This window comes from Eucyclogobius newberryi, unplaced genomic scaffold, assembly GCF_026437365.1.
Source record: "Eucyclogobius newberryi isolate DKJ021-1_F unplaced genomic scaffold, fEucNew1.0.hap1 SCAF_4, whole genome shotgun sequence".
NCBI classification, from domain to species: domain Eukaryota; kingdom Metazoa; phylum Chordata; class Actinopteri; order Gobiiformes; family Gobiidae; genus Eucyclogobius; species Eucyclogobius newberryi.
In genome coordinates, this window is record NW_027316056.1 from 14,350,854 (window position 1) to 14,378,644 (window position 27,791).

Sequence of the window (27,791 nt, forward strand, 5' to 3'; positions counted from 1 at the left end):
TTTTAAGTCAAATATACTTAAATCAAGATAAAGATGAATTAAAGTAATACAAAATGAAAAATAACCTTCAATCTACATACAGTACATGTTATACAACAAAAGTACATAAAACAACACATTTAATGCATGTGATAATGTTTTATTATTCAGTACTTTCTGCAAAGGTGGTACTGATTCTAAATGACATCTGGAATATATTTATCGACAAACTTCTATCTTGGGGGGAAAATGAGATGTAGAATAAGAATTGTAGATTTCCTCTTTATCCCCGTGTAGTATTTACATAAGTGCAGATCTTTATGGTGAGGCCCAAGGAGTCGCTCTGAAGATGATTATGAAAAGTCCAACGATGAAAACAAAGCTCTGAATCTGCCTGGACCAAACATGAACCATCTGCTCCAACTCCACTTTTTATGAGAAACATTCAGATACAAACAAAGAAACACATGTGGTTAGTCTTAAAGCAAATGTAAATGTGCCGGCGTTCAGGCCCTACTGCCCCCTACTACCCCCTACTACCCCCTATCGCTCCCTACTACCCCCTACTGCCCCCTACTACCCCCTACTGCCCCCTACTACCCCCTACTGCCCCCTACTACCCCCTACTACCCCCTACTGCCCCCTACTATCCCCTACTACCCCCTACTGCCCCCTACTACCCCCTACTACCCCCTATCGCTCCCTACTACCCCCTACTACCCCCTACTACCCCCTACTGCCCCCTACTACCCCCTACTACCCCCTATCGCTCCCTACTACCCCCTACTGCCCCCTACTACCCCCTACTGCCCCCTACTACCCCCTACTACCCCCTACCGCTCCCTACTACCCCCTACTGCCCCCTACTACCCCCTACCGCTCCCTACTGCTGCCTACCGCTCCCTACTACCCCCTACCGCTCCCTACTACCCCCTACCGCTCCCTACTACCCCCTACTGTCCCCTACTACCCCCTACCGCTCCCAACTGCTGCCTACCGCTCCCTACTACCCCCTACCGCTCCCTACTACCCCCTACCGCTCCCTACTACCCCCTACTGCCCCCTACTACCCCCTACCGCTCCCAACTGCTGCCTACCGCTCTCTACTACCCCCTACCGCTCCCTACTGCTCCCTACCGCTCCCTACTACCCCCTACCGCTCCCTACTACCCCCTACCGCTCCCTACTACCCCCTACTGCCCCCTACTACCCCCTACCGCTCCCTACTACCCCCTACCGCTCCCTACTACCCCCCACTGCCCCCTACTACCCCCTACCGCTCCCTACTGCTGCCTACCGCTCCCTACTACCCCCTACCGCTCCCTACTGCTCCCTACCGCTCCCTAATACCCCCTACTGCCCCCTACTACCCCCTACCGCTCCCTACTACCCCCTACCGCTCCCTACTACCCCCTACTGCCCCCTACTACCCCCTACCGCTCCCTACCGCTCCCTACTGCTCCCTACTGCCCCCTACTACCCCCTACCGCTCCCTACTACCCACTACTGCCCCCTACTACCCCCTAGGCAAGGCAAGGCAAGTTTATTTGTAGAGCACATTTCATACACAAGGCAATTCAAAGTGCTTCACACAGCAGGAAAAATGCATTCAAATCACAAAGAAATTACAGAAATACAATAAAATTAACTAAATTAAAAATTATCAATCCAACTGATTTTCTAAACTAATAAAATCACAAACAAAAGAGAAGAGTGCAAAGAAAAAATCCTTTCAGTCATATGCGCAGCTAAACAAAACTGTTTTTAGCTTAGATTTGAACATTGTCAGAGTAGAAGCCTGTCTCACATCTTCAGGAAGACTGTTCCAGATTTTAGCTGCATAAAACTGAAACGCAGATTCCCCATGTTTAGTCCTGACTCTGGCACCAGCAGGAGGCCGGTCCCTGAGGTCCTCAGAGTCCGAGATGGTTCATATGGCACTAACATATCCAAGATGTACTTTGGTGCTAGGCCATGGAGAGCTGAGCTGCTTTAAAGTCTATTCTCTGAGCCACAGGAGCCAGTGCAGAGACCTGAGAACAGGACTAATGTGATCATACTTCCTGGTTCTAGTCAGGACCCGAGCAGCAGCGTTCTGGATGTACTGCAGCTGTTTTACAACTCGTTTGGAGAGGCCAGTGAGCAGGCCGTTACAGTAGTCAAGTCTACTGGAGACAAACGCATGGATAAGTCTCTCTAAATCTGGTTTTGACACTATATTTTTGATTTTGGCAATGTTTTTAGATGGTAAAAAGCTGCTGATGTTATTGATTTGACGTGGCTATTAAAGTTCAAGTCTGAGTCCATTATTACCCCCAGATTTCTAACTTGATTTGTAGGTTTTAGAGCGAGACTCTGGAGGTGACCGCTAACACTTTCTCTTTGTTTCTGTGGGCCAAAAACGATTATTTCAGTCTTGTCTGAGTTCAGCTGGAGAAAGTTGTTTTGCATCCACAAACTGATCTGTTGGATGCAGTGACAGAGTGAATCTACTGGTCCATAGTCACCTGCCGATAGTGAAACATAGATCTGAGTGTCGTCTGCATAATTGTGATAGGACACATTTTCACTGCGTATCAACTGACCCAACGGCAGTATGTAGAGGTTGAACAGAAAGGGACCCAGGACTGACCCTTGGGGCACTCTACAGGTCAGGGTCATGTGGTCTGAGACACAGCTACCAATTTCAACAAAGTACTTCCTGTCTTCCAGATAGGACCTTAACCAGTTTAGGGCAGTGCCAGTGATGCCCACCCAGTCCTCTAGTCTCTGTAAGAGGATCCCATGATCGACAGTGTCAAAAGCAGCACTCAGATCTAACAGAATTAAGACTGAGGCTTTGCCCGTGTCAGTGTTCAGGCGGATGTCATTTGTCACCTTGACAAGAGCAGTCTCAGTGCTGTGATGAGGTCTAAAACCTGACTGAAAAACATCAAATGAGTTGTTTATTAAGAGGAAATCTGTGAGCTGTTGGTAAACAACCTTTTCAAGGACTTTGCCCAAAAATGGCAGATTAGAGATGGGCCGGTAATGACTCAGTACTGCGGCATCAAGACTGCTCTTCTTTAGGAGAGGCTTTATGACCGCAGTTTTCAAAGACATTGGGAATGTTCCAGATTGAAGCCACATGTTAACTATGTGAGTGAATGGTGCTAACAAACTGTTCAGCACAGACTTTAGAAATCTGGTGGGTAACATGGCAGCATGTAGATGAACTCAGACTGGTGATGATCTCATGGACAGTTTTGTCAGTTACTGGTGCAAAGTGAGTTAGCTCTAAGTGTCTTGGTGGTTTTAGGGTAATTTTTTGCATTGTGGGATTTATAGCATTTTTAATGCCCTGAACTTTGTCATTAAAGAATAATGCAAACTCATTACACTTGGATGTGGAAATGAGTTCTAACGGCAGCTGAGCTGGAGGGTTTGTTAATCTATTTACTGTGGCAAACAGGACACGCGAGTTGTTACTGCAGCTTTCAATTATTTCAGAAAAATATCTTTCCCTAGTTCTACATAAGATTAGGTTGTACATGTTCAGCTTTTCTTTGTAAATCTCTTTTTGAACCTGGAGCTTTGACTTGCGCCATTTCCGTTCGGCCCTGCGGCACTCCCTTTTCTGTGCCCTGACCGAATCATCATTTCTCCACGGCGCCTTCTGCTTATTTTTAACCATTTTAGCCTTTATAGGGGCGATGGTGTCCAGAACATTCAAAACACTAGATGTAACAGAGTTCAACAAATCATTTACATTAGAACATGAGACATTTTCAAAGTTTATCATTTCCATAAACAGTGCACCTGTGCCATTACTTATGTGTCTCCTCTGAACAACTGCAGGACCAACCGGAGGTTGGGGAGAAACAGACAGGTCAAAGAAGACGCAGAAATGATCAGACAGAGCAACATCGATCACATTAACATTTACTCCCCTACTGCCCCCTATTGCCCCTACTGCTCCTACTGACCCCTACTAACCCCTACTGCTCCTACTGACCCCTACTGCTCCTACTGACCCCTACTAACCCCTACTGCTCCTACTGACCCCTACTACCCCCTACTGCCCCCTATTGCCCCCTACTGACCCCTACTACCCCCTACCGCTCCCTACTGCCCCCTACTACCCCCTACTGCCCCTTACTACCCCCGACTGCCCCCTACTGCCCCCTACTGCTCCCTACTACCCCCTACTGCCCCATATTACCCCCTACTGACCCCTACTAACCCCTACTACCCCCTACTGCCCCCTATTGCCCCCTACTGACCCCTACTACCCCCTACCGCTCCCTACTACCCCCTACTGCCCCGTATTGCCCCCTACTGCCCCCTACTGCTCCCTACTGCCCCTACTGCCCCCTACTACCCCCTATTGCCCCTACTTCTCCTACTGCCCTCTACTGCCCCCCTACTGCCCCCTATTGCCCCTACTGCTCCTACTGACCCCTACTAACCCCTACTGCTCCTACTGACCCCTACTAACCCCTACTGCTCCTACTGACCCCTACTGGCCCCTACTGACCCCTACTGCGAGCATCTCACCCCAGAACCAAAATGACACTAAAACTTAATGTGGAATAAGAAGCGTGAGTCTTGTCAGTGACGCTGGTGTTTCCACTCATGATGTCTTCACTGAACGTACAACTCGTGGAAGGAGAAAATACAACAAACTGTTTCATTTTAGAGGAAAAGTGATTGTAATTTTGTTTTTTAAGATTTCTACCATAAAGACGTGAAATGGGCGATTGTGTGAGACGATGTCCAATAGTAAATGGATTCACTTTAGTGCTTGGATCCCATCAATCAGAGACATCATCCAAATGAAAACCAGATAATTGGCTTATTCCATTAAAAAATAGGAAAATGTCAAAGTAAAAACTACCGGAGCTTTAGGTGTTTCTGTGGAAGGCCAAATAACGTGCGGGATACACATTTCCAAGCACGTCTGGATACAAAAGGCTAAAATCTGTTTAAAAGTGTGGTATATGTATGATTTTTACACACAAATAAAGCTACAAAGTTTTAAACGTAGAGGCAGATACAATGATGAGAGTGGGATGGATGTTCTCATGATGGGAAAGTGAGGAGGCTGATGGTTCTGCTGCTACGGCCAACAAACCTCACACACATCAAGACTATAAGTAAATTGCGGCTGGTCGGACACATAATATTGTTTCTACGGGAAGCGGCGAGTGTTCACTGTTTGTTCTTTGCCTTTTTATAAATGCAAATCTGGCTCACAATTGTGTCTTTTTAGAAAAGTAAGCACTGAAAGCTCAAAATCACTTAAAAACGTTAGTCAAATTTTGTGCAACACTATTAGCAAACACAGGGAACCGCGCTATCAACAGTGCTAAACAATTATTAGCATTAGCATCACTCGCTACAACAAAGCCACATTTGTGTTTCAAAATGCAGCTGCACTTTTGGCCTTTGTTGTTGTAGAAATGTCAGAACTAAAGCTGACAACAAAGATTAGTTTCTGTTCCGACATTTGAGCAGTTTGTGCAGATTTCCTTTGGCGTTTACATTTGGAACCAAGATGGCGGCGGGAACCAAGATGGTGGCGGCGGCGGCGGCGTGTGGCGTACATGTCACGTGTCGGGCAGGAACCGGTTGGGAAAAGTCGCTGAGGATGAAAAAGGTGAGGAAAAAGTGCATTTTGCTTGAGAAATCATTGTTTGAGAGGCAACGCCAAGTGATCGGAACGAGGCAGGAAACAAAGTCTTCCTTCTTGACTTTCAGCTCATGCAAAACACCGAAGAGCTCCGGTTTTCCACCTCCACTTCCCATGATGTCGGCCGATTAGCGTAATCATTAGTGCTGGAGCGGTGGTGATGTGGAAATGGCTTGCAGCTGGTTGTGTACGAGTCAATGTCTTACAGGTGCTGGCTCTGTGGGTGCAGAGTAAACAGTCTGAAACACAGCCAGGACTTTCACTCACTTTCTGTGAGTCTATGGCGTTCACGCTCACGCACAAACACACCACAACTAGGACTAAACTGGTAGCTAAACCTGGATTAGACAAGAGTTAAACGAGGACTAGAACAGGAAAGTCTACATGACGACTAAACTGGGCTCAAACCAGGTCAGACATGTTTAAACTGTAAATTGTGGGGTTTTTTCGTGTCTTAAATGATGAAACTTTAACACCTAAATCAGGTTTGAATTACTGCAACGTTTATCTGTTGATTCATGAGATGTGAATAGCGTCTTTTATGTTTCTAAAGTCTTGTATTAGTTATTTTTGGCTGTGAGGTCAAACAGCAAATCGAAATAAATTCTAAATCCATCGTGTTTTATGCTCTTCTTTACGTAACAAACTCCTTTTATGTATTTTTACTCATGTATTTTTACGACCACTTCACTCTCGTACAATCTAACACGTACAAGAACTATGGGCAACAGTGTGTAATGGTGATAGTAGTGATTGACCCGGGAACCAGAGGCACACACAGTGGTCCTGGAGGCCTTCTGACCACATCTCCCACAGCGTCTGGGGAAGGTATGTGTGAAGCGCTCGGCTGTCCCAGGATAAAACGGCAGAAAGTCCCCAGTAGTATAAAAATACTCTTGAATATTGTGAGAACACAGACACGCCCCGAGTGGAGACAGAGGACAGCGCAGTCTGGGGCAGCAGGTCAGAGAGGCAGGGGCCCAGGAGCCAAGTTGCTGATACAGTCGGCTCAAAGTCGACTTCTGGCTTTCTGCTGTGCACCGTTTCACTCCATGTCAACTGTCTGTTTGGATGAGTAAATCAGCAGGTACTACGGTATTCAAGAGCATACATCCCTTTTAGGTTGAGTTGGATCAAAGACAAAATGTTTTTGAATTTATATTTAGCTTTTAGCCATCAGTCCCAGTTTTGAGGAGACACTTTTCTAAGCCAAAGCTCTGTTTCCTCTGTGGCGGTCCACAATGTAATGTGGACAAACGTGTTAACAAGCCTCAGGCCGGCTGAACACTGACACATTGACATCGTTGGGCATGTTGTGTGTGCATAAAAGGCCCAAAGAGGATTCTGTTCCAGCATTCATGTAAAAAACCACAGTGCCTCAATCAAAGTATTTTTGGAAGTACTTTCCCCATTGTCATGATTGTACAAGAAGAGCGGAGCAGAGCTGGCGCACAAATACAGGCCACAGGCGAAGACTGCATTCCTCCAGGACACAGGAATGTGGCCGCTCCGTGCCACGACAAACCGGTGTTATCGCTCTCTGGAGCAGTCTGAGGTCCTGACAGCGGTCTGAAAGGAGGTCTCAGAGGACCAGATCTGGACCACAGGGCATTATTCTATCTGTGATTCCCCTTGGAGATCTGAGAGCGGGCCGTCCTGTGGTGTGCGCTGACGAAAAGACATGCTAAATGCAGATGTGGTTCACCAGTCTGTAAATACAGCCTCTGCCAGCCAAATTGTCCCCTTGTTGACGGTGGTTTCGACCCAAGAACAGCTTCCCCTGGGGAGGTGAGACCCGACAGGGGGTTAAAGTGGAGAGACAATGGCTGTCACTGCCGCGGAGCTGGCGGAGGAACAGAGGCACGCACAGACAAATAGATGCTGCTAAAATAAAGCAACAATCCTGTCCTAAAAAGCATAGGCTTCTCTGCGACACTTCACATTCTTGTGGCCGCTTTTGTGCTGACTAAAAGCACTGCTGTTTTAAGACATTGCCTTTCCATAAGAAGGAAAATCATGAAAATACACAAAAAGCACTTGTAAATCATCAGGGTTAGGGTTAAGTTAATGAAGGACGGCATGATTTTTACCTCACTTTTCCTCACAAGACAATGAAAGTAAAACCAGGAGAACAAGGAGAAGACTGAGGGCCAAAAGAGAGCAGAGGAAAGAGCGGCGGTGCCAAATGAAAAGGGGATCAGCGTGTGTTGGACGAGTGTCAGAGGTGCGCTGTGGTTTAAGCCTCTAGTTTGGACCGTTCACACACAGGTGCACCGAGACAGCTGGTGCTCTTTGAATTAGCGGGAAACGATGATCTGTGTGAGTTATCCGATTAACCGAATACACAGGGAAAACGAACAGTTCTGACAGTTACCCAGTGTGGATCATTTCCCCCTTTGTCATCTTTCAATTCTGAAATATCGATCTGATTTTCAAACAAGTCTTGGGCGCTCCAGTTCCACTGTAAACACGTGCAACAGTGTCCCAAGTCTCTCCTCCAAAATACATCCTGGTTGATCAGAAAACAGATATCACTCATTGTTGTTGGCAGTACGAGTATAAACCATCGACCTTCGCTCACTCATTACATTAAAACCCTGACCTGCTTCATCCCTTACCCTTTCCAGTCCTTCGATCTGACGCCGGTTCTCGATGTTTATGCGTTTACTGAGATTGCTGGCGGGATTGTCAGAAAAAAAGGGAAGGTTTCTTTTTTTTTTTTTTTCTCCCTTTCTCTTTTTCTCTGTACAATCTCTAGCCTTCAGAAACCATTAATGCCCATTCAACATCAACATCAAGGCGCAGCTTTGATGTCTATTCTGGCAACACTCCTCTTTCTTTCCTCCGCTGCCTGCTGTTTCCTCTCACTATCTCTCCCCCCCTTTCCCTCCTCTATCCCCTCGCTCGCCCCTTCCACGGTTTACTGTACAGTCGAATAATTAAACGGATTGTCAACGAAATGATTTTACCTGGCAATTAAATATGCAAAGTGGGTCGACAGGCGCACTACGAGAAAGAGATTATACAAAGCTTAAAATCTACAAAGGCTTCGGCGGCACAATAGGCCTCAGTCTGCTTAGTGCACTCGCTTTGCCCGGGGAGCGCCTCTTTGGACTCTATGTATATACATCCTTGTTTACAATGGGCCAGAACGTACGACGTGAATTAGTGCACGGCGAGATGTGCTGTTCGGTGTGTTGACGACAGCAAAGCGACGTAAGGAAGGTAAAGAAAGTCAAAGTGTCAACCTATAGAAACGGCAAAGGTTCAAAAGGAGAATGTTCAGATGAAAATGCATGTTTGAGGGATTGTTTGGAGAGAGAATGAACTACTGCCACGTATTACGAAGGCTTCTATACGTTCTGCGCACATGTGTTACCACCGAGGTCTGACCCGAGTCTGGACAGTGTGGGAAAAGGGCTCGATTTAGTTACTCGAGTAAAAGTACAGATGCAGGAGTAAAAATGACTCAAGTAAAAGTGAAAGTAGCACATCAACAATCTCCTTAAGCAGCTGTTGAGCAGAATTAAGCAGAGCTATGGTCAACAGGAGCAATTTCAATACATTTCCCACATTTTCTAGTGAATTTTATGATTTTTTGTTTGCTCAAAGCTGGGATTTGAACTCAAAACCTTTAGGCAGAATGTCACCATGAACGTGTTGAAAATGACCCCTCAAACCTTCACAAAAAAGTACTTTTTAACTTTTCAGACAGGGAAAAGGGAAGGTTCCTGCCCTCAGATGTAGAGAAGTAAAAAAATAAAATCCACTGTGAAATATACTTACAGTACAGATTGATAAAAAGTTGACGTTCCACCTGAGTTACAAATAGTCCTGCATTAAAAGTACTTTTTATGATTTCATGGTGTCAAAATTGTCACGATTGTTTTAGAGAAGAAGCATCAGGATTCCACAATTATTCAAGATCATTAACTTTATTCAAGAACGTGACAAAACAGCCTTCATTAAACATTGTCCAATAGATTCCAATGTGAGAAGCTTTAAGAAATCAAACTACTTCAATTCATGTGACACAAACAGCCAAATTCAAATACCTTTAATGTTTAGAATTGACTTATTTTTGCTTCTAAAATTATCACAATTGTTTCAGTCCTTATTGAGTCACCTCTACTACTAAATAAAACTCTAAAAACTATACTTATCTTATCTTACTACCTCTCTCTTTTTTCTAAATTACAAGCTGCATTTGAAAGATTGATTTTGAATCGACAAAAAAACGGCTAAAACTGTAACTAGACATGACTTCTTTCCACTTCCAATGCAGTTCTCCAACACAACCCTGCTGTAAACTCTCTTTCTGCCGCCAGGCCCCTGTCTTTTCTACTCCACTACTTTTCGGGCGACATCACAATGGAAAGAAACGTGAATTCTGCAGCGCGCTATAGACGACATTGAAGTAACATACAGGGGAGTGAAGCGAAGGTGTGCCAAAGAAATCAAAGCGACCGAGCTCAAATGTTCCCCCATTGATGCCACGACGCTGTGAAGGCCGTCTTGTGGTTCGAATTAAAATTTAGGTTCAAGCATAAAATGGAAGTCGAGTTTCCGTGAAGGCCGGAACTTTAGAAGCCGTCCAACAAAGCACCTTTTAGGACAGGAATGCCACAGAAAGAGTCCGAAGAGGAAGAGCGAAAGAGATGAGGGATGGAGAGAAGAGAGGAAAGATAGAGAATGGAGGGGGGGGAGGAAAAAGAGGCACGAGTTGAAGAAGACTTTGGAGTTTAGGGAATGCAATGGTCAATGTGCATCTATCAGCGCTTCAGTGAGGAAAAATGCAAGCAATTTTCCTGGATAGGTTTCTCTTCAAAGTGCGAGCCCCCGAGAGGCAGTAAAAATAGAGTTGGCGGGTGGCGAGGGGCGGGCGCCGGCGGGCGGCGGCGGGCGGCGGCGGCGATGACGGCGATGACGGCGGTGGAGTTTTTTTTTTTTTTTGAGCGAGCTACACCTGCCCCCGCTCTGGAGCTGGTTCAGCCCGATTACAGCGGCTCATTGTGCAGCTAAAGGCGCGAGTGAACGGGTGTTAGGGTTTGGGTAAAGGCAATGCGTTGATGGTGTTTTGAAGTTTGGACCACGCTGTGCCTTTTATCCCAAACTCAGGGGAAATAGGACCACTGCGGTGATGAAATACAAACACAGAGATCCACGCTGTCCCAGGCCACGGCCCTTTTGTGATGTTTTTTGACTTGTTTTTATATTAGACTAATAGAGACGTTTTTTTTTATTTTTTTTATGACACACAGTGGTTAAATTGAGGGCGTGTTCTTATTTGATTGTAGTCCTGGTTTGCCAACGTAAAAGTACTGTACTGAAAGGAAAATGTTTTGGTATCTGTACTTTACTTTGGTAGTTTTTACAGTGTATCTTTTACTACAGGGGCGGCAGTAGCTCAGTGGTAGAGTGCTCGTCTTCTGATCCAAAGGTCGGCGGTTCGACTCCCCGCTCAGTCAGAGCGGTCAGATCCACTGGCCCGCAGGTTGGCGGTGCGATCGCAGCTGCCTCATGTGAATACTGCCGTTGTGTCCTTGGGCAAGACACTTAACCCAACTTGCCCCCCAGTGTCTGCGTATATCTGGGGTGTGAATGTGTGTGTGACTGGTTCCTTGATGTAAAGCGCTTTGAGTACGGTAGAAAAGCGCTATATAAATGTGACCATTTATTTACCATTTACTTTGTACATCTGAGAGCAAATATCTGTACTTTTTGCTCCACTACATTTTTTAATCACAGAACTGAAAAATAGCAAGTTTGAATTCAAGCCCCAGTTTTGAGCAGACAAAATACATACATTTATACATAAATTATTAGAATTTGACCAACAATCTGCACAATTCTTTACCATAATCACTACATTTAACACATAAAACAGTTCTCAAATTTTGTGTGAAAGAATCACTTTTTATTTATAAAGTATATTTCTAAATAAGTACTTCAAAACCTTTACTTTAGTCGATTTTTTTAAATGTAATATGTAATTTGCACTTATGACTATACTTCTATCTTCCACCACTGCAGTTTGGACGTGGTGTGAACCCCACATTACACTCCAGGACAGATCAAACCGCTGGGACTTGCACTCCACTTGTTGCAGCCAAAGGCATTGTTTGAAAGTGCTTTTATATTGAAAAACTCCAAAACGTTGTTTGAAAAGGCTTTTATTGTTGAAACAGTATGAAACGGAATCAGAACAGAACATTTCAGAATTATACTGAGCTTTAGCAGAACTAGAAAACAAAGTACTATTATGTCAGTCTATTGTTTTAAACGTTAACCTAAAATAAAATTCAATTCTCATTGTGGTATAAAAATGAGTATAGAGAATTACCGTATTTTCCGGACTATAAGTCACACCTTTTTTCATAGTTTTGGGGTGCAACTTATACTAATACTCCGGAGCGACTTATACGCACTTGCAACCGCATTTCATACTCCAGTGCGACTTATATGTTTTTTCTTCTCTATTATGCATTTTTTGGCTGGTGCGACTTATAGTCCAGTAAATAGGGTAAGTTTAAGGTTTCAGAATGGTGAGAACATACTCATGGTCCGTCATGGTTGCTGCCTCATCATTGTTTTGAGTACAGCCGTTTAAGGGAGGCATTAGCACCGTGTTTGAGGGTGGTTAGAATCCAGATGGGTAAAGACCACCTGCCCCTCTTTAAGCCTCTGTCCCTCAGCTAACCTCTTAAGAGAAGAGAGAATGCTGCTTTCCTCACCAGTCCTCAACACTGTGGCTGTACTGACTCTATGGATTGTAATATGCCGTGACCAATCACTATTCTAAACTTTTACTTTTACTGCTACAGTTGTGTGTACCACTAGTTTATGAGTAACCATGGTATATGTTTGCACCACGGCACGCTGGAACCAAAGGCTGCACTGCATGTTGCCGTGACAGCCTGGTACTGTTTGTCAATAAAGTTTTACACCTAAAACCAATCTGTTTTATAAAACAGATTATGGCACATGGGGGAAATAAAACAGCAAATAACACGGGACAAGGCAGTTTTCATTTGAAAAATATAAAACTTTAATAAAGGCTACATCTCTCAATAATTACAATAATTATAGGTCCATGTAAATCTTTAAATGAAACTCTTTATATAATGTATAATTTACACTTAAGATAGCATGAAATTAAAAAAGGCTGTGGTGTAAAAAACAAAAACATGATTACAGGATATTATTAAAAGCATAAAAATATCTTTTAAACATAAGACCCTTCTGAAAACCAAGGGATATATATTAAACCCTGAAACAGGGTAGCACATGGTATGGTCCATGTAGGCACAGGTGCTGTAGTCCAGGACACAGAAAGTTCATGTGTACATGTACTATCATCACTGCAGATGCATAATTACACTGTGAACGGGCTCTGCTCAAGTTACTGTCAAACATTCAACGATTCAGAGCCAGAATCTTCACTTTTTGTGTTTTTGAACTTTTTGACAGACTAGCTGACTTACTGAAGAAGTCATTCTGAGTGACCCAAACGTTCTTGTTAGCACGAGTTATTTTGGTGTGCGGCTGTAAACACTGGCATTATTAGATGGTGCCAGGTCTCCACTCTGTGTGTTATCTGTTCTCTTTCCCCCTGTGCAATGCCTGCTTTACAAACAAAGGCACAACAAAACTACTGGGCTGTGTGGCTGGAGGAAGAGAGAGTGGGAGACGAGCTTGTGTGATAAACTTATTAATGTGACCAACTATCAGCAGCATATAGGACTGACTGGAGAATGAGAACTGACCGTGGTTCAGGTCGTTAGTTTGGGTCACACTGGGCTAAAAGGCTATGGGAGGTGCTAGGCTAGTGTCATGTCCTTTGAAAAACTAAAGTCAAAATAAACTAAACATCACCACAGTATTCTCCCAACATTCAAAGCAGCTTGCCCATTGGCTGGAGACGGGGAGGGGAACACAGGTTTACAAACGATTAGAAGGGACGGGGGTTTTCAATAAATACTCAATAAAAACTTTCAACGTATGACAAAGCATCAATATATAATACATGTATATATACATATATGCAAGTATGTATATGCACACGTACAAAGTTGGAGTGTAACGTTAAGAGCAGGTTGGTGCGCCGTCTTAAGCGCTCTCTTGTGCATTGGACCACAGTCTCATCAACAGTCTTCAGTGGTTATTCTCAGGAGGCGGGGCTTCTCCCAGTGCCCTCCAATCATCATCCTTAATCAAGTCCTTCCTCCTTGTTTCTAAGGCTGATTGGTTGAGAAAGTCAGAGAGGGGCGTCGGCTCCTCTGGGTTTCGGCATACTTCATTGGCTCGTGTTCCTTCACTCACTCCTCTTGTGCTGGATATATTAACTCTGTTTAGCTTAAAATTAAGAAATAAAAAAGTGTTTTGAGTCTCTTGCTCGTCTCGTAGTTTCCGGTCCGACTGTTTTTTTTTTTTTGGGAGCGGCTCTAGTCCATTCTCTCCACTTTGCCCAGGACCTTGCCCTCGTACATGGGCAGCACCGCGCCGTCCTCCCACACCTCCTCGAACACGGCGCCGCACTCGAACTCGTCGCTCTCCTTTTTGAAGTAGTACCTGCGCAGACGAAACAGAAAACAACACCAACCACGATTAGAAACACTGAGGAAAGCACTCGTTTGGCGTTTGTGGGGAATCTCACATCTCAAGCAACAACAAGCGCACCTGATACCAGCACCTGCACCTCTGTAGCGGGACAGAAATGGATCCAACTCACAACTTTCCCTCCTTTTACCTCTCTCTCTCTCTGCATCTTATCCTTGCACACGCCTGTCTGTCCTGCAAGCTCTTATTAAACTGAAGGGTTAATTAGAGGTTGTTGTAAAGCGTCTTTTTGTCACACGCCGACATTTCAGGTGCCGCAGAGTCTGACAGCGACTGCTCACGCTCACCCCATGTGGGACAATAAAGGATTATCTTATCTTATCTTATAAACATAAACACGTGGCCCGGACCCAAGACACACGCCCACACGAAACTTTGTACGTGACACAAACTGTGCATTTTGAAATCATAAGTTGTCACTCTGGTGAACTAACAATCGCGGCATCTTTCTCAACATTAGGATGAGGACTTGAGCAAAATTCAGTACAACTCTACCAACTTTATACCTGCAATTCCTAATAATGAATATGATCTGATGTTGACCTTAACATTGGCTGTGTTTACAAAGTCTGATTATTATCATCAGATTTCTGGACATTTAAGACAGTTTAAATTGCATGCCAGTGAGTAATTAGAGGGACCCTGATCAGAAGGAAATCAGATGTTTTTTTTTTTTTTGCAGTTTACGTGTCATTTTAAATCATCTTACAAGTCCAATAATCAGATTTTGAGTGTACGTTTAACCGCAGCCACAGGGGATGCATCTTCACAGGCCTTGAGTTTTGGGCTGCTTACACAGTCTCCTATGAGGTCAGGGGTCACTTGCTCGTCCCCCCCCTCTCTCCCTCTCTCAGCAGAGATAACTCCGGAGGTTACTGGTCCCCCCACAGCTTCTAATGATTGCTCCTGTGCACTTTAAACCCAGCGAAAAGATCAGCAGGAGGCGACTTAATGATAAGCTTTGTAATGGAAAAATGCCTCGTTTTATCCCGCCTCGACACAAGAAAGAGAGAAACTGTGACTGCGGTTTTGCTCGACGCTCCATTTAGATTCATTCAAACATGCGGGACACAAATGTGCACTTTCCGCGCTGATTGTGGATTGACAAATAAAGCAATACACAAGGATAGAATGACTAACTATCCCCACTTTTGTAACTCAAACCAACTGAAATCTTTGCCGTTGCACTTTTTAGACGGTTCAAAGTTAATATTTAATTTAGGGCTGTGCAGCTAGCAGCGAAGTTTAGAATTTAGAGGAGGAAATTTGATCGTTTTTTGGTGCGTAACAAGACAACGATCAAAAGTATGGACATCGTTTATGCTCAGGAAAGTGACATTGAAAGTAACGGGCCAAATAATATTGAATAAAACGTCATTTCGAACCAGAACAGGACAGACGCAGAAGACTATTGATTTATGTTGTTGTTATTTTTCTCTTTGCAGCATGTGGCACTAAGATGTTCTGGCAGAGCAGAGTTGTACTGTTCTGGCCTGTACCGATGCCATCTCCAAACTAATGAACTCCACACATTCGGATCCCCTTTCTCTCTCCCTCCCTCCCTTTGCTCCCCCATCTCTCTCTTTCAGCGCAGTTATGTGACTTGTTTGTTGCAGTTTCGCCTTTCTAAACAACCAGATGTTCTATGCAAGATTTGATCCTTGGTTGATTTGCGTTGCACAACATGTGGCAAAGCTTTTACATGTCCTTAAAGTCAGAATATATTGAGTAATGTGGACAAATAAAGCCCATCGCTGTACTGTACAACTACTGCCGTTGCCAAAAGTTGTATCAAAACCGGATTCCAATTTGAAGAAGTATACATAGATTTGTACCCTTTAAATCCATTGTATTGTAGCAGAGTGTACGTCCGTCATTAGGAGTACAAAGTGCTTGCAGCTTTTGATTTTAATACCTGACGCAATCGTGTGGAGGAGGCCTCAGAACAGCCCGGCAACAGTCTTTGTGCACTAAATAAACTGGCCCAAGCTTCAAAGCACGTTTATTAAGGCTGCCTTACCATGAAAATCAGTACCAGATGTGAGAAAAATCCACTCCGCTTCCCCCTTCTCTTTCTCCTCTCGAGAACTGACTAGTGTAACGACACAGCCGCAGCATTCATACCACATACTGTATAATAAACATGGTAAAAGGATATTTACCGGTAGTTGCCTTTCTTGCTAAGTTGCTCTTTAAAGTGTCCAAGTGTGAGGCAGTGGGTCTTCAACATGCTTCGATAAGGAATCTCCTCGCCGCAGAAGAAGTAGGTGACCACAAGCTCTTTTGACCTGGAAACAAAAAGAAATGATTTTTAATTAATATCAAAAAGGTGCTTCACCATTTTTCTATTGCAGTAGAATGAAATGTGTTTTGTGGGATAGACTATTATAAAACTGCTTATAATCATAAATCAATTTTATTGATCACAGACTCGAAAGTAACGTTAATGTGCTGTTCGCAGGCTTGGAGTTGTTCGCTCAGACTTTGCTTTAAACTGGTGAAACAAGCTTTTAAAAACTCCTCACAAACCTGACTAGCTCTGGCTGTTTTGATCTGACAAAAGTGAAAATCGGGTACAGGGCCTTAAATGTGAAAGTCGTAATAGAAGGCCATAAAATTGGTTTATCTACTACACAAGCACGAGCTGTGGTGTTTACCAGGGGCTACTGCCCTCATGTTAGTGCTTTACATGGTGTGTGTGTGTGTGTGTGTGTGTGTGTGTGTGTGTGTGTGTGTGTGTGTGTGTGTGTGTGTGTGTGTGTGTGTGTGTGTGTGTGTGTGTGTGTGTGGTAGGCATTCAGCATTAAAGCATCTTAAATGATTAAAAAAAAAAAAAAACGAGGAGTTCAAAGACTTTGCTATGCTGACTCACAACATCTTTCTTTGGAGAGGAAAATCTGAGAGGAGGAGAGCTACACAGTGGCTAGAGCAGGGCGGCCAAGATGAAGAAAAGGACTGCATGTATGTTGGATCTAGAGAGACGGTTTCAAAAGAGTCGTACTCGTCTGCTTGGAGTCCAGGGTTAGTGAGCTGCTTCCAGAAGAAAGCGACGCTGTGGGGTGAATTCTTTCTCTCTGAAGGCTGTTGGCTCCAGTTGAATGCCTATCAAAAGAAGAAAATAATGATTTATCTGCATTCAAACACAAAATACAGAATTGCTGAGAAGTATGTGTATTTGTTAGTGTACCTTTGTTTGGGGGGCTTGGAGACCTCTTCTAGCCTGCGACAGGCCTCCTCCAGCTGGGCCAGGGTGTTGGGTGGGGGCAGGGGGGGCATGGCAGGGTCCTGGATGAAGGGGTGACCAGGGTGGTGGCTGCGGAGGTGTGCCCCACTGCCGATCCCGCCTCCACCCCAAGAGGAGTGGGTCCGGCCAGGCAGCGTCTTCAGGCCTTGAGTGCTGTAAAAGCAGAGGTGAATCAGGTCAATCAAGACAAAGTGACAAATGAGTCAGTTGTGTCAGAAGAGTCGTGTCGTACCTGTTTGGTTTGTGCTTGCCCTGCCTCTCGCTCTCCAGGATCCACTGCCAAACGTTTTGGGTGGGAGCGATCTGTGACGTCAAGAGGAAGGTGCGGTGGGGACAGGGGGTCTTCAGTGGCCTTCAGCGGCCGCTTGGACAAAGTGCTGCAGCGCCTGAAATACAATAAGAGTCCGTTGAGACTTTGGACAATTATTCGTTCAGGTAAAAGATATCACCTCTGGACACTTACGCAGGGGTGTAGTCAGAGTAGTTAGCGCCCCCTGGAGGGCAGAGGCACTGCACGCGCTGAGCCGCCTCAGCCTCAATCTGCTCCTTGGTCTTGGCCGCTGCGTGGTGGTGGTGGATGTAGTGGTGGTGGATGTGCTTGGAGGACTGGCGGCCCACCGCGTGGAGCTTGGGTGTGGTGGGGTAAGCGCTGAAGAAGGAGCTGGTCCCAGAGGAGATGGTCCGTTCTGGGGACTGGGAGCGGGGAGAGTGACGCACCACGCCAGGCGACTGACAGCCGGGGGTCTTCAGGACACGGGACAGGTGGTCATCCAGGATGGCCTGGGGGTCCTCCTCCTGACTGTGAGCAGGCAGCAGAGGGTGGTGCAGGGCAGTGCTGCTGGAGAGGTCCCCGCTCTCTTCTCTCTCCTCCTCCTGAGAGAAACAACACTGTGGTCAATGGACACGTTTCACCAGTCACAGAGAAACAGGCAAAAAAAACTGAGAAATTACGTCTCAACTTGCACCAACTTCTATCTCCCCCTCTGAAGTGTGCTCGAGTTAAGGCTGGATAACATGATTTGAGCATTCCTTTTTGCTGTACCGTTATCTTGGCTAACAGGCTTTGGGTGTGCTTCATCTATAATGCAGAGTGTGCCTGTTCTTCACAAGGAGACTGGCACTACACATATTCAGCAAACGTGCCACTGGAGGGCTGCTAAGTGCTAACTTTTTGAAGCTACTTCAAGTGTTTTCTAGAAGCATAAGTTGAAATGTTCCCACACATGAAATGGAAGCGGACACAGAAGTAACCAAGCCAAGCTTTTAAATTTCTTTTGCCTTTTCTTGAGTATGTGAAAGCTGCCATGAAAGCTTCTGTAGTGCACTACAGACCCTTGTCCCAAGCTAGCTTAACTTCCAACAGAAGCTAAACAGAGTTCTGTTCAAAGGACAAAGTTGTGTTTGGGAGTTGGTACCTCTTGGATCAGCTGCAGCCGCTCCTCCAGTGAGCTCATGGTGTCCTGCTCTCGCTTCAGCTTCTCCAGCCTCGTGATGAGCTGTGCCGCAAAAGCAGAGGGTTCCACTGGCGTCATCTCTTTAGGCAGCCGGTGCGTCCTCTGTGTGGGAGAAAAGATTTTTCTTTAATGTTTGTGACTGATGCAGTGTGCTACATTAATCCACTGTCCTTGTCCTAATCTTCTAAAACTCTGCATCAACTCCAAAAGCCTAATCCAGATGCCCTTGCCCCACGGCTAACCTGCGCCCTCTCGCCCGCCTGTCCTGCCCCAGATCTTATCATGCCCAGTGCCCTTGGCAGTGCCAGGCTTTGGGCGAGGGGAGAGAAAAGGGGTAGTGGTGCTGGGGTAGCAGTTGGTCTCGCTCGGAGGGGAGGCCCCCTGCCTGCACCCTCTGTAGCCCAACCAAGCCATCAGCTCTGCAGCCTCTGAAGTCAGCACACTTCAAAGGGCCCTTGTCAAACATCAAACGCACACTAGGGGTGGGAGGGACACGCAGCTTTAAATCTCAGAATAAAAGCCAGATATCGACAGCGGGGAGAGAGTGAGGAGAGGGTGAGAAAGCGAGAGGGGGACAAAATTAACAGCATGAAAAAAAGAGGAAGAGGATTGAGATGTGCATTTGTGAAGTGGCAATGATGGCGCAGACGGAGGAGGAGGGAGGAAGCGGATAGAAGAGTCAAATACAGGGAAGATCTGAGGAGAAGTAGTAATTTAGTTCTGACTGCACGCGGGGCAGCTCAGAGGTACTCGGTTCACTTTATCTGCCTTTTCTTTAGCTATATGCGCCGCTTCTCCCTCTCTCACTTTTGTTATTTGGCACACTGGCTTTCTTGATTTTGACTCTTTTTTTGTTGTTCCTCTCATCTCTTTGTAGAAACGATAAAGGGAAGAAGAAGAAAGGCATGCGAAGCTACTGGCAAAGGAGCGCCAGCCCTGCACGGGGCCCCCGCTGCCTGGGGCTGCTGCATCAGGGGAGACAGAGCCATCAGGAGGGAGACATTAAACAGAGCAAGTGGGAGAGGAAGAGACAGAGGAATGAGAGCAGAGAGGAACAGACAACACCATCACATGCACACACACACAAACGCACACACATACACGCGCAGACACACGCAGACACACACGCACACTACCTGTGTTTGAATACCAGACAAAAGAACAGCCTGTTTTTACCTAAGACCCAGAAACAACACCAGAACTACACACTTGACTGTTACAGGACCCTGGTGTTCTGCATTGGGAAAAGTTGGGACAGAAATGTAGCAAAGATTTGCCTTATTCTGATGATTTGATATGATTGAAAGTAAAAAGTTACAGTAAACTTCCTAAAAAACTGAAGAAATGTGCTGGTAGTGCCATGAAACCTATGCTAAAGGCCAATCGCATCCAGTCAGCGGGTAAAGGCGCCCACTCAAACAACAGCACTTAGATCAAATGCTCCAAACGCATCTAAACATCAACCTCACTACATTAGCCTAACTAATGAGGGTAATTATCCACGACAAAACCATATCTGATCAAGGGCGCTTCACAGATGCCACACTTTCACACCGGCGGCAATACAAAGATGCCTGCAGTGGTTTATATTTACAGCCTACAGACACAGTAGGAGGGAGAGGGAAGGGAGTGATGGCTCCAAACAGCAGAGGAGCAAGTGAAGTGGTATGCAAATCCTCTCCTTTCATTTACCCTGGCTTTTATATGAAAACGAGCAAAGGAGTGAAATGTAGTATTCTGTCACAACATTCACTCTGAAAATAATATAATAATAAAATAAGTCGGGGCTCCTCGGGGGAATCAGGACCCAGTTGCCTGTCAGCGGCGGGTAAAAGTTTGGAGCAGATTACAAAAAAGGGGAAAGGAAGAGGGGGGGGAAACAGACGTTACAAAGGAGAGAAATGCTTACAGGAAAGTGTGGTAGAGAAACTTGGCCATTGATCTTGAGGTTGCGATGGATCTCTCGCTGGAGTTGTTTCTTGGTGCCCAGCTTGTACGGAGGAATCCCATCTCTGCAACAACAACAAAAACACACACAGAACCCGATTAGTTATTGGCAAAACTAACCCAGACAAAGAAACAGGGAGTCCATTTAGCGGTGGACCGGCCCAACAAAGGCGCTAACCACCAAGTGAGCTCATTACAAGCGCATGAACAGGCAGAGGCGCCCTTGAAACGACAACAATAAGCAGATATGTTAAAACTTTCAGCCCGTCTCAGAAGATAACATCACTTCCTGTTAACGTTGACGTATAAAAAAGACAATAATTACAATTAGCCCCAGCTCTGGTCGTGCATTTGTCGCCCTTTCATAATAAATGGAAGCGGTCGAACGCGAGCTGCACTAGTCTCAGGACAATTAGGCGTTTATTTCCGAGCACATTATTCTCCGCTTCTCCTTCTGTCTCGGCGAGCTTTTCCAGTCAGCTGCCATTTAAGCTGGGCCAATTATCGTGGCCATTTTGGAGGCTCAGAAGTGTCTGACCTAGCCCAAACGCTACTTTTTCTGCTGCCTCTTTGAAATCTCACACTCATGCACATATGCACCCGCTGCCATCTTCGTTTGGCAAGCGCTCTGCTGTGCGCCTCTGATCTCGGCAACATCAAAAGGCTGGTTTGTAAGATAAGGTAATGTTTGAAGTTGGTGCAGCAGCATTCCCCAGTGTCCAAGTAAATCCATAAATAAGATATAAGCAAAAAGAGAGCCCCCGCCCCCTTCTGCTACCCCTCTTCCCAAATCCTCTGCTTCTTGTTCTTTATCTGTGGAATGGGATTCTAATGTGCGCTGTGCCTTTAAACCACAATGACAATAATCAAACTGTTCCCTACAAATTAAACGCCCGTGTTTGTATTCATATCTGTCAGCGCCAGGACGGGGCCACATCTGTACTTTTGAATACTTTGCAGTAAATCATTAAAACCCGTTTTGGCTCACGACAGGGCCGTTCCAATACCATCATTATCCACATCCAGAGTGACCGTCACAACTGCCATCCGCAGACCGGACTCGCCACCAAAACAACTGTGCCCTCGAGACAACAGGTCGTCCTCCCTCGCGGCTCAGGAAGACACACAGGAAACTCTTTGAAAGTTTAGCCTCAAAAGCCCACAGGAACTCCAGCGCCAACAAGAAACCAAAACTTGGCTCCGAAACATCACTCCCAACAACCCCGGCCAAACTCATTCTATATTTTTTGTTGCATCAATCCAAAGTGTCTCTGTATACTCTTGAGTCTTGTGACCGTTGGATGTTTGGGGCAGGTTGGCGACGAAGGGGCCCTTTTCTTTTCTTTTTTTTTAGGGGAATCTCCTATTCAGTTGTGCAAGTCATTTTCAAAGCAGCCAGCCACCCTCTTATCCCCCTAAGCTCCCCTCACCTAACAATAGGCTGAAAGCGATTCAGTTAAGCCCTTTATACTCCATGCACTTTATTTTCTCACTTTCCTGCACCGTGCGCCTCACCTCTCCCCGATTTTGGGCCCGAAAGGGTGCAGCGGAGAGCCCGGGATGGGGTAGGTGAGGCGTTTGGGGAGGCAGGGTGAGGGGGCAATTCCTCCTCGCCTGGTCCTAAAGGTCTAGAAAGCATAACCTGTGTGAAAGCCTCGCAGACACATGATCTCAGCACGCTGCGAGGCCAGTGGCAGGAAACTGAAGCACCATGTGAGTAAGCCCGCTTTCATTTGGTGCCAACATTTTTCAATGAGTTTGTCTTGAGGCCTGAATGGTCACTTCCCTCCCCCCGCGGTCTCCTCCAGCGCTTCAAAGGGAAAAAGCGATTAGATGATATGAAAAAAACAAGTCTGTTGTGGCAGAAGGGTGGGTGGGATGGATACATTTCAACTCTGAGAAGAATGAGGTGACGCCCCCGCCCACATCAAGACGGTCCCAGATTTCTGCTGCTCGCTGCGCAGCCTGCAACGCATCAGAATAAACTTCAAAAAGGTCTTCAGACGTAATGACTTTGCCAGAGTTGTCCCCCCCGAGGCCAACGCAACAACTGCACGTTAATAGAATTACCTGGAGTCAATCACGGTGGCTAATTAAAATACATTACATCCATTATTTCCCAACACTTCGGTCCCAAAGCTGAGCCCGCTGCACCGCCGGGCCAAATTGTTTCTCACACTTCTAAACTGGCTTCCTGGAAAGCTCTGACTCAACTCCAAACGGGAAGAACGTAGCGAGGGGAGGGAGACGGAAAAGCCATGATACGTACACGCTGCTATCGGTCATGGACATGGAGTCGTCCGTGGTGGCATCGCTGGAGATCTCGCTGTCGTTGGCACTGGTGGCGGGGGCGAAGATGTAGCCGGAGTTGACGAAGTACGGGCTGGCTGGGTCTCCTCTGCGGCTCGACCTGCCCAAAGACAATGAGGAGGATTAATGTGGTATTTCAACATCAGCGCAGTACGTGTTAAGCTAACTTGTTAACTTGTGTGTTTTTCAAGTTCATAAAAAGGTTCCTCTGGTCATTAAGCGTTTGTTCAGAGTGAAGATGTTTTGCCACTCATCCAAGTCGCTTCTTAGCATAGATTCTTTATATATGTCTAGTAAAACCAATAAATGGGGGTAAAACTCGTTTGTGCCGTTATGGTATTAATTTCCAGTGCTTTTCCCCCCCTTTTTTCTTTTTGTAAACGACATGTCATCCAAGTTACTTCTCCAAATCCAGCTAACCAAATGTACATGCGCCTGCACCAGCCTTTACCGATTTCATCCACACTGTGTATATGTTTCTACTTTGCTGTTAACATAGCGTTGTATTTTCCCGTGCCTATCTCTCTTTTACTATCAGCCGGTCTGGGGGCCCCTCCTTCCCTACCAGCTCCCTCTCTCTTGCTCTCTCCCCTGTCTTTTCCTCCTCTCTCCTGCTGTGTTGCATTCCTGTTGCACTCGTGAAGGGGGAACTTGAGCTTTGGAGAGTGGAGAGCGCGAGAGAGGGAGGGAGGGAAAGCGAGATAGAAAAGGGGAAGGAGGGCCCCTTTCTTTATGAGAATGCCTTCTGCCGAGAGGAGAACCCAGCATGACTAAAGCCGAGGCCCCGAGCACAAACCTGACCTTTGGAAGCTCCATGCAAAGAGTCAGGTATTTAGCACAGCTGGGCTCTTCTGCGCACCCCCACCAACCCTTTCTCTTGCTCTTCATCTTCCTTTCCCCCCCCCTTCTTCTTCTATGAAATCCCCCCTTCCTGTCGTTCCCCTCCTCGAGTCTACCCCCGAAAGCAGCCAGTCAAGGAGAAGTACACCAAGTAACAGGAACAAACTGAAGTTAAAAAAAAAAAAAAACACACGCACACAAACTAATAGTTGAATCTACTGCTGGAGTTGTTTTGTTTTTTGGAGAAACTTTAAAGAAGAAGAAGAGGTCTGCAGTGGTGAAATTAGTTCCACATGTTTGAAATGGAAATTGGTTGACCTAAAGAGATGGCGAGGGGCAGCGGGGGAGAGAGGGGGAGAGCGAGGGGAGGGCGGGGGCTCCTTCTTTGAGTGAAAAACAAGAAACCAGGAGATGTGCACATGCCAAATCCCCAGTGCTTAATGGTGGTGGCTTCACTTGACATCGCTGCGTTTGAGCAAATCAATAATTGTACAGTGACATGTGCCCTGTGATAAACGCCCGTCCACTGGGAGACTTTAGGTTGAATTATTACACAGGCTTTTCCTTCTTGTGCAAAAGGCTCAAACTGATGTGCTGTCGTTATGAATGCTTAGTTAGCCTGAAAGGAAACTTGGACATTATCTCTAAATTGTACTTTTCCTCCTCAACAGCAAAGTAGAAAGACTTTGTCATCGCTCGCTCGCTTTCTGTAATAATTGTGACCAGATGTGCAGACAAAGTAGTTAAAACTTCTCTTTGATGCGGCCCGGCGCATAAAATCCTATTTTTGCAAATGTTCTTGGCTTGAGAAGATTTCAGCTGTTGGACAATGTGTGGGACGAGCGCTTAAGATAAAAGCCCAAATGCTTTCCACAAACAGCTCGGCTTTCATCTCCGACCAAGAGAACAATATCTGCGCTTGGCATGAAACCCGCCGCTCAACTTGTTTTAACTTTGTATTAGCATTCCTTGGAGATTTTCCGACCGTGGATAACAACAATATGCTTAATCAATAGGATAAAGAGCAGACAGACTTACAATAGACTGATAGTGTTTTGTGTTAGCAGTAGTGAGGATTGGTGTCTGTATTCATGCCTGAACCGGAGGAAGGGTTTCAAAGCACAGGAAACTTGAGCAAGCCAGGAGAGGGCTGCCTTCAAGACACCGTTTACTTAAAAGGAAGGCTCAGATCCATTGATGTTTTGTAGCCGCCCGCCCCTCCACCCCTCCAAACCCTTGACTAACTGCAAGGCAGGAGGGCACAAATATACAGGCAATGCTCCTCCGAGACCCTTTGATCAGCTGCCTTTATCTTCCTCTTAGGCATTTGTTAAATAACCTGTCACAAACCCAATGCGGCTGGACCAACGTGGGAACGCAATGCTGCAGCAAAAGTCATATTCACATGTTGGACGCTGATGAAAAACTTGTAGAACTTTAGTTTTCTGACCAATTCTGACCCCTACACACATGTATTCCCATCACTACAAACCAACTGCACTTATATTTGGACTTTACTGCTTTTGACGTGTGCTTTTATTGTGGTCTCACCTGCACTTGTTCTGCAGCACGTCCGCCGCGGTCCGGAGCGTGGCAGTGGCCCTCAGGGTCTTTGCAGAGAGCCCCACCACCGCCCCCAGAGTCTTCGCCTTCAGGTCGCTGCAGCTCCACTCTTCCTCCTCGATCAGGGGAGGCAGGTACCCGCACACCAGCTTCAGACTGCCCAGGCCGCCGTGGCTGACGTACGCGGCGTTCTCGCAGCCGGCGCGCACGTACTCGAGGTATATGTCAGAGGTCAGGAACATCCGGTACGCGTTCTCCTCCATGTCCGCCTGGATCTCCGTCTGCGCCTGGTCGAACATGGACGAGTCGATCTGCTGCTTCTTGATACTATCCCGCATGAACGTCTTGGTGGCCGGCTTCAGCTGCTTGGCCACGACGCTGTTGTTCTCCACGTACCGCTTGAAGATGACTTTGGCCACGCGCAGGGTTTTGGTATCCTTTAAGTCCATCTGCCGGAAGCCGTTGCAGGCGAACCAGAAGTCCAGAGTGTCCACGCAGTTCTCCCGCTCCAAAAAGGTCCGGAAGAGGTGCGCGCCGTCCCGGTCCCCGAGCAGAAAGTGCAGCGACTTCGTCCAGCGGACCAGGGGCGAGTCCGGGGACGCGCTGCCCTCCGGCTCCCCGAGTCCGTCCTCGTTCCGCCGCGGCGTGGAGCCCGGCGCCGGGACGTCTTTCGCCTTGCCCTGGGCTCTCATGTTGCGGCCGGCGGGGATGCACGGCGCCTCTCCCTCCTCGCCCGGTACCGGAGGACGCGGGGCATCTTCGCGGAAGCTCGTGAGGCTGTGCTCCGTTAGCGCCCTGCTCATGGCTCTGGCTCCGGTTGGCGAGTGAGCGGTGCCGTCGCGTCTGATCCTTCCTCACTCTCTGGAAGCAGCGGGGGAGCTTCTCAGCTCCTCTTCACTCTGGAACACAAAGTATTGATCTAATCAAAGCCAGATCCCGCTGAAACTTCAAAAGAAAGACATCAAGTAAACAGTCCCTTTCAAAAGCCTCGCAGGGGTTCAGAGAAAGGAAGTATGAAAGTAGTTTTTTCTCCCCGTTTCATTAATCTATTTATAATCTAAATGAGAGATCAACTGCAGCCGACGCTCTCCGCGCGCATTGATCTGTCACATCACAACAGATTTTTTTGTACAAGAATAATCAACGCACAGACGCGCGTTTCCTCTTTAAAGCTCACAACTGTGGCTTACACGTGTTCTCCTAACGACTCCGTGTCACAGGCTTCAGCTCCAATTAAACCCAATCTGTTTCGGACGCACCCGCCTGTCCCCAGCCCTGTCCCCCTGTCCCACACTGTCCCACACTCGTCCCCCTCACGAGCCCCTCTGGACCTGGATCGGGACGCGCGCTCCTCGATGACCTTAAAAAACGATGCAACGCCAGCCACAGATCGACGTGAACAGCCTCTTAAGACGAGTCAAAACGCGCGTTAACCCGTTTTAAAACCACCACGACACCCATTGCATTAGCAGTCAAAACATCCAAAAGTGCCAAAGTGCACGCGGGACACTCTCTAAAAAGGTGATGTCCCGGACAGTCACGCGCGCGGCTCTGGACACTAAACAAGTGCTCCCAAAACTGTCCCAAAAAACGGTCAAACTTGCGGGGAAATAACGTCCACGTACCATTGCAGAAGGGTAAAAACTATAGTCCACAACAGTGACAAAACTCTCCAAAAAAGGTGTTTTCAGTTTAGCCCAGCGCGCAAAAACAAAAAAAAGAGGGAACCCGTTTTGTTCCTCCCGCGTGCGCACGTGTGTCCCGCGCCAGCACCGAGCGGACACTGTAGTAGAACGTAGCCTGTCCCGTTCAACACTGACCCGGGAGGAGGCAGGCTCAGCACTATGTAGATCACTGGGGGTGTCAAACTCTTCAGGGGTAAAAAAAAAAAAAAAAAGAAATCATAAAAAAAAACAAAAGAGAGAGAGAGGAGGGGGGGGGGGGGGTGTAACCATGGAACACATCCCACTTTTTCCCCAGCAAGATCCGACAAATATTCACGTTTTATCTGGTCTCCACATTCACACCGCCGCACACATAAGCTTCTTATCTATCTCACCGTATTTCTCTCGCCCACAAACAAGAAACATAGCCCGCATTTCTCAACTTCAAAGCGCGGCGGCGGCACATCAAAGCGGGGCCGAGGAGAGGGGGCCTGAGAAGC

At 46.6% G+C, this 27,791-nt stretch overlaps 1 protein-coding gene across 1 annotated transcript; it reads right to left on the reverse strand.

Annotated features, from left to right (window-relative positions):
• Positions 1–12,674: 12,674 nt before the first annotated feature.
• On the reverse strand, positions 12,675–26,473 carry LOC140378264 (axin-2-like). The gene is given in 12 exon segments (XM_072464028.1): positions 12,675–14,221; positions 16,432–16,557; positions 17,271–17,293; positions 17,296–17,371; positions 17,457–17,666; positions 17,746–17,804; positions 17,806–17,899; positions 17,977–18,386; positions 18,929–19,069; positions 20,877–20,979; positions 23,184–23,324; positions 25,616–26,473. Coding segments are annotated over 12 exon segments (2,325 nt in total). The 5' UTR covers positions 26,431–26,473; the 3' UTR covers positions 12,675–14,094.
• Between the last annotated feature and the right edge of the window lie 1,318 nt (positions 26,474–27,791).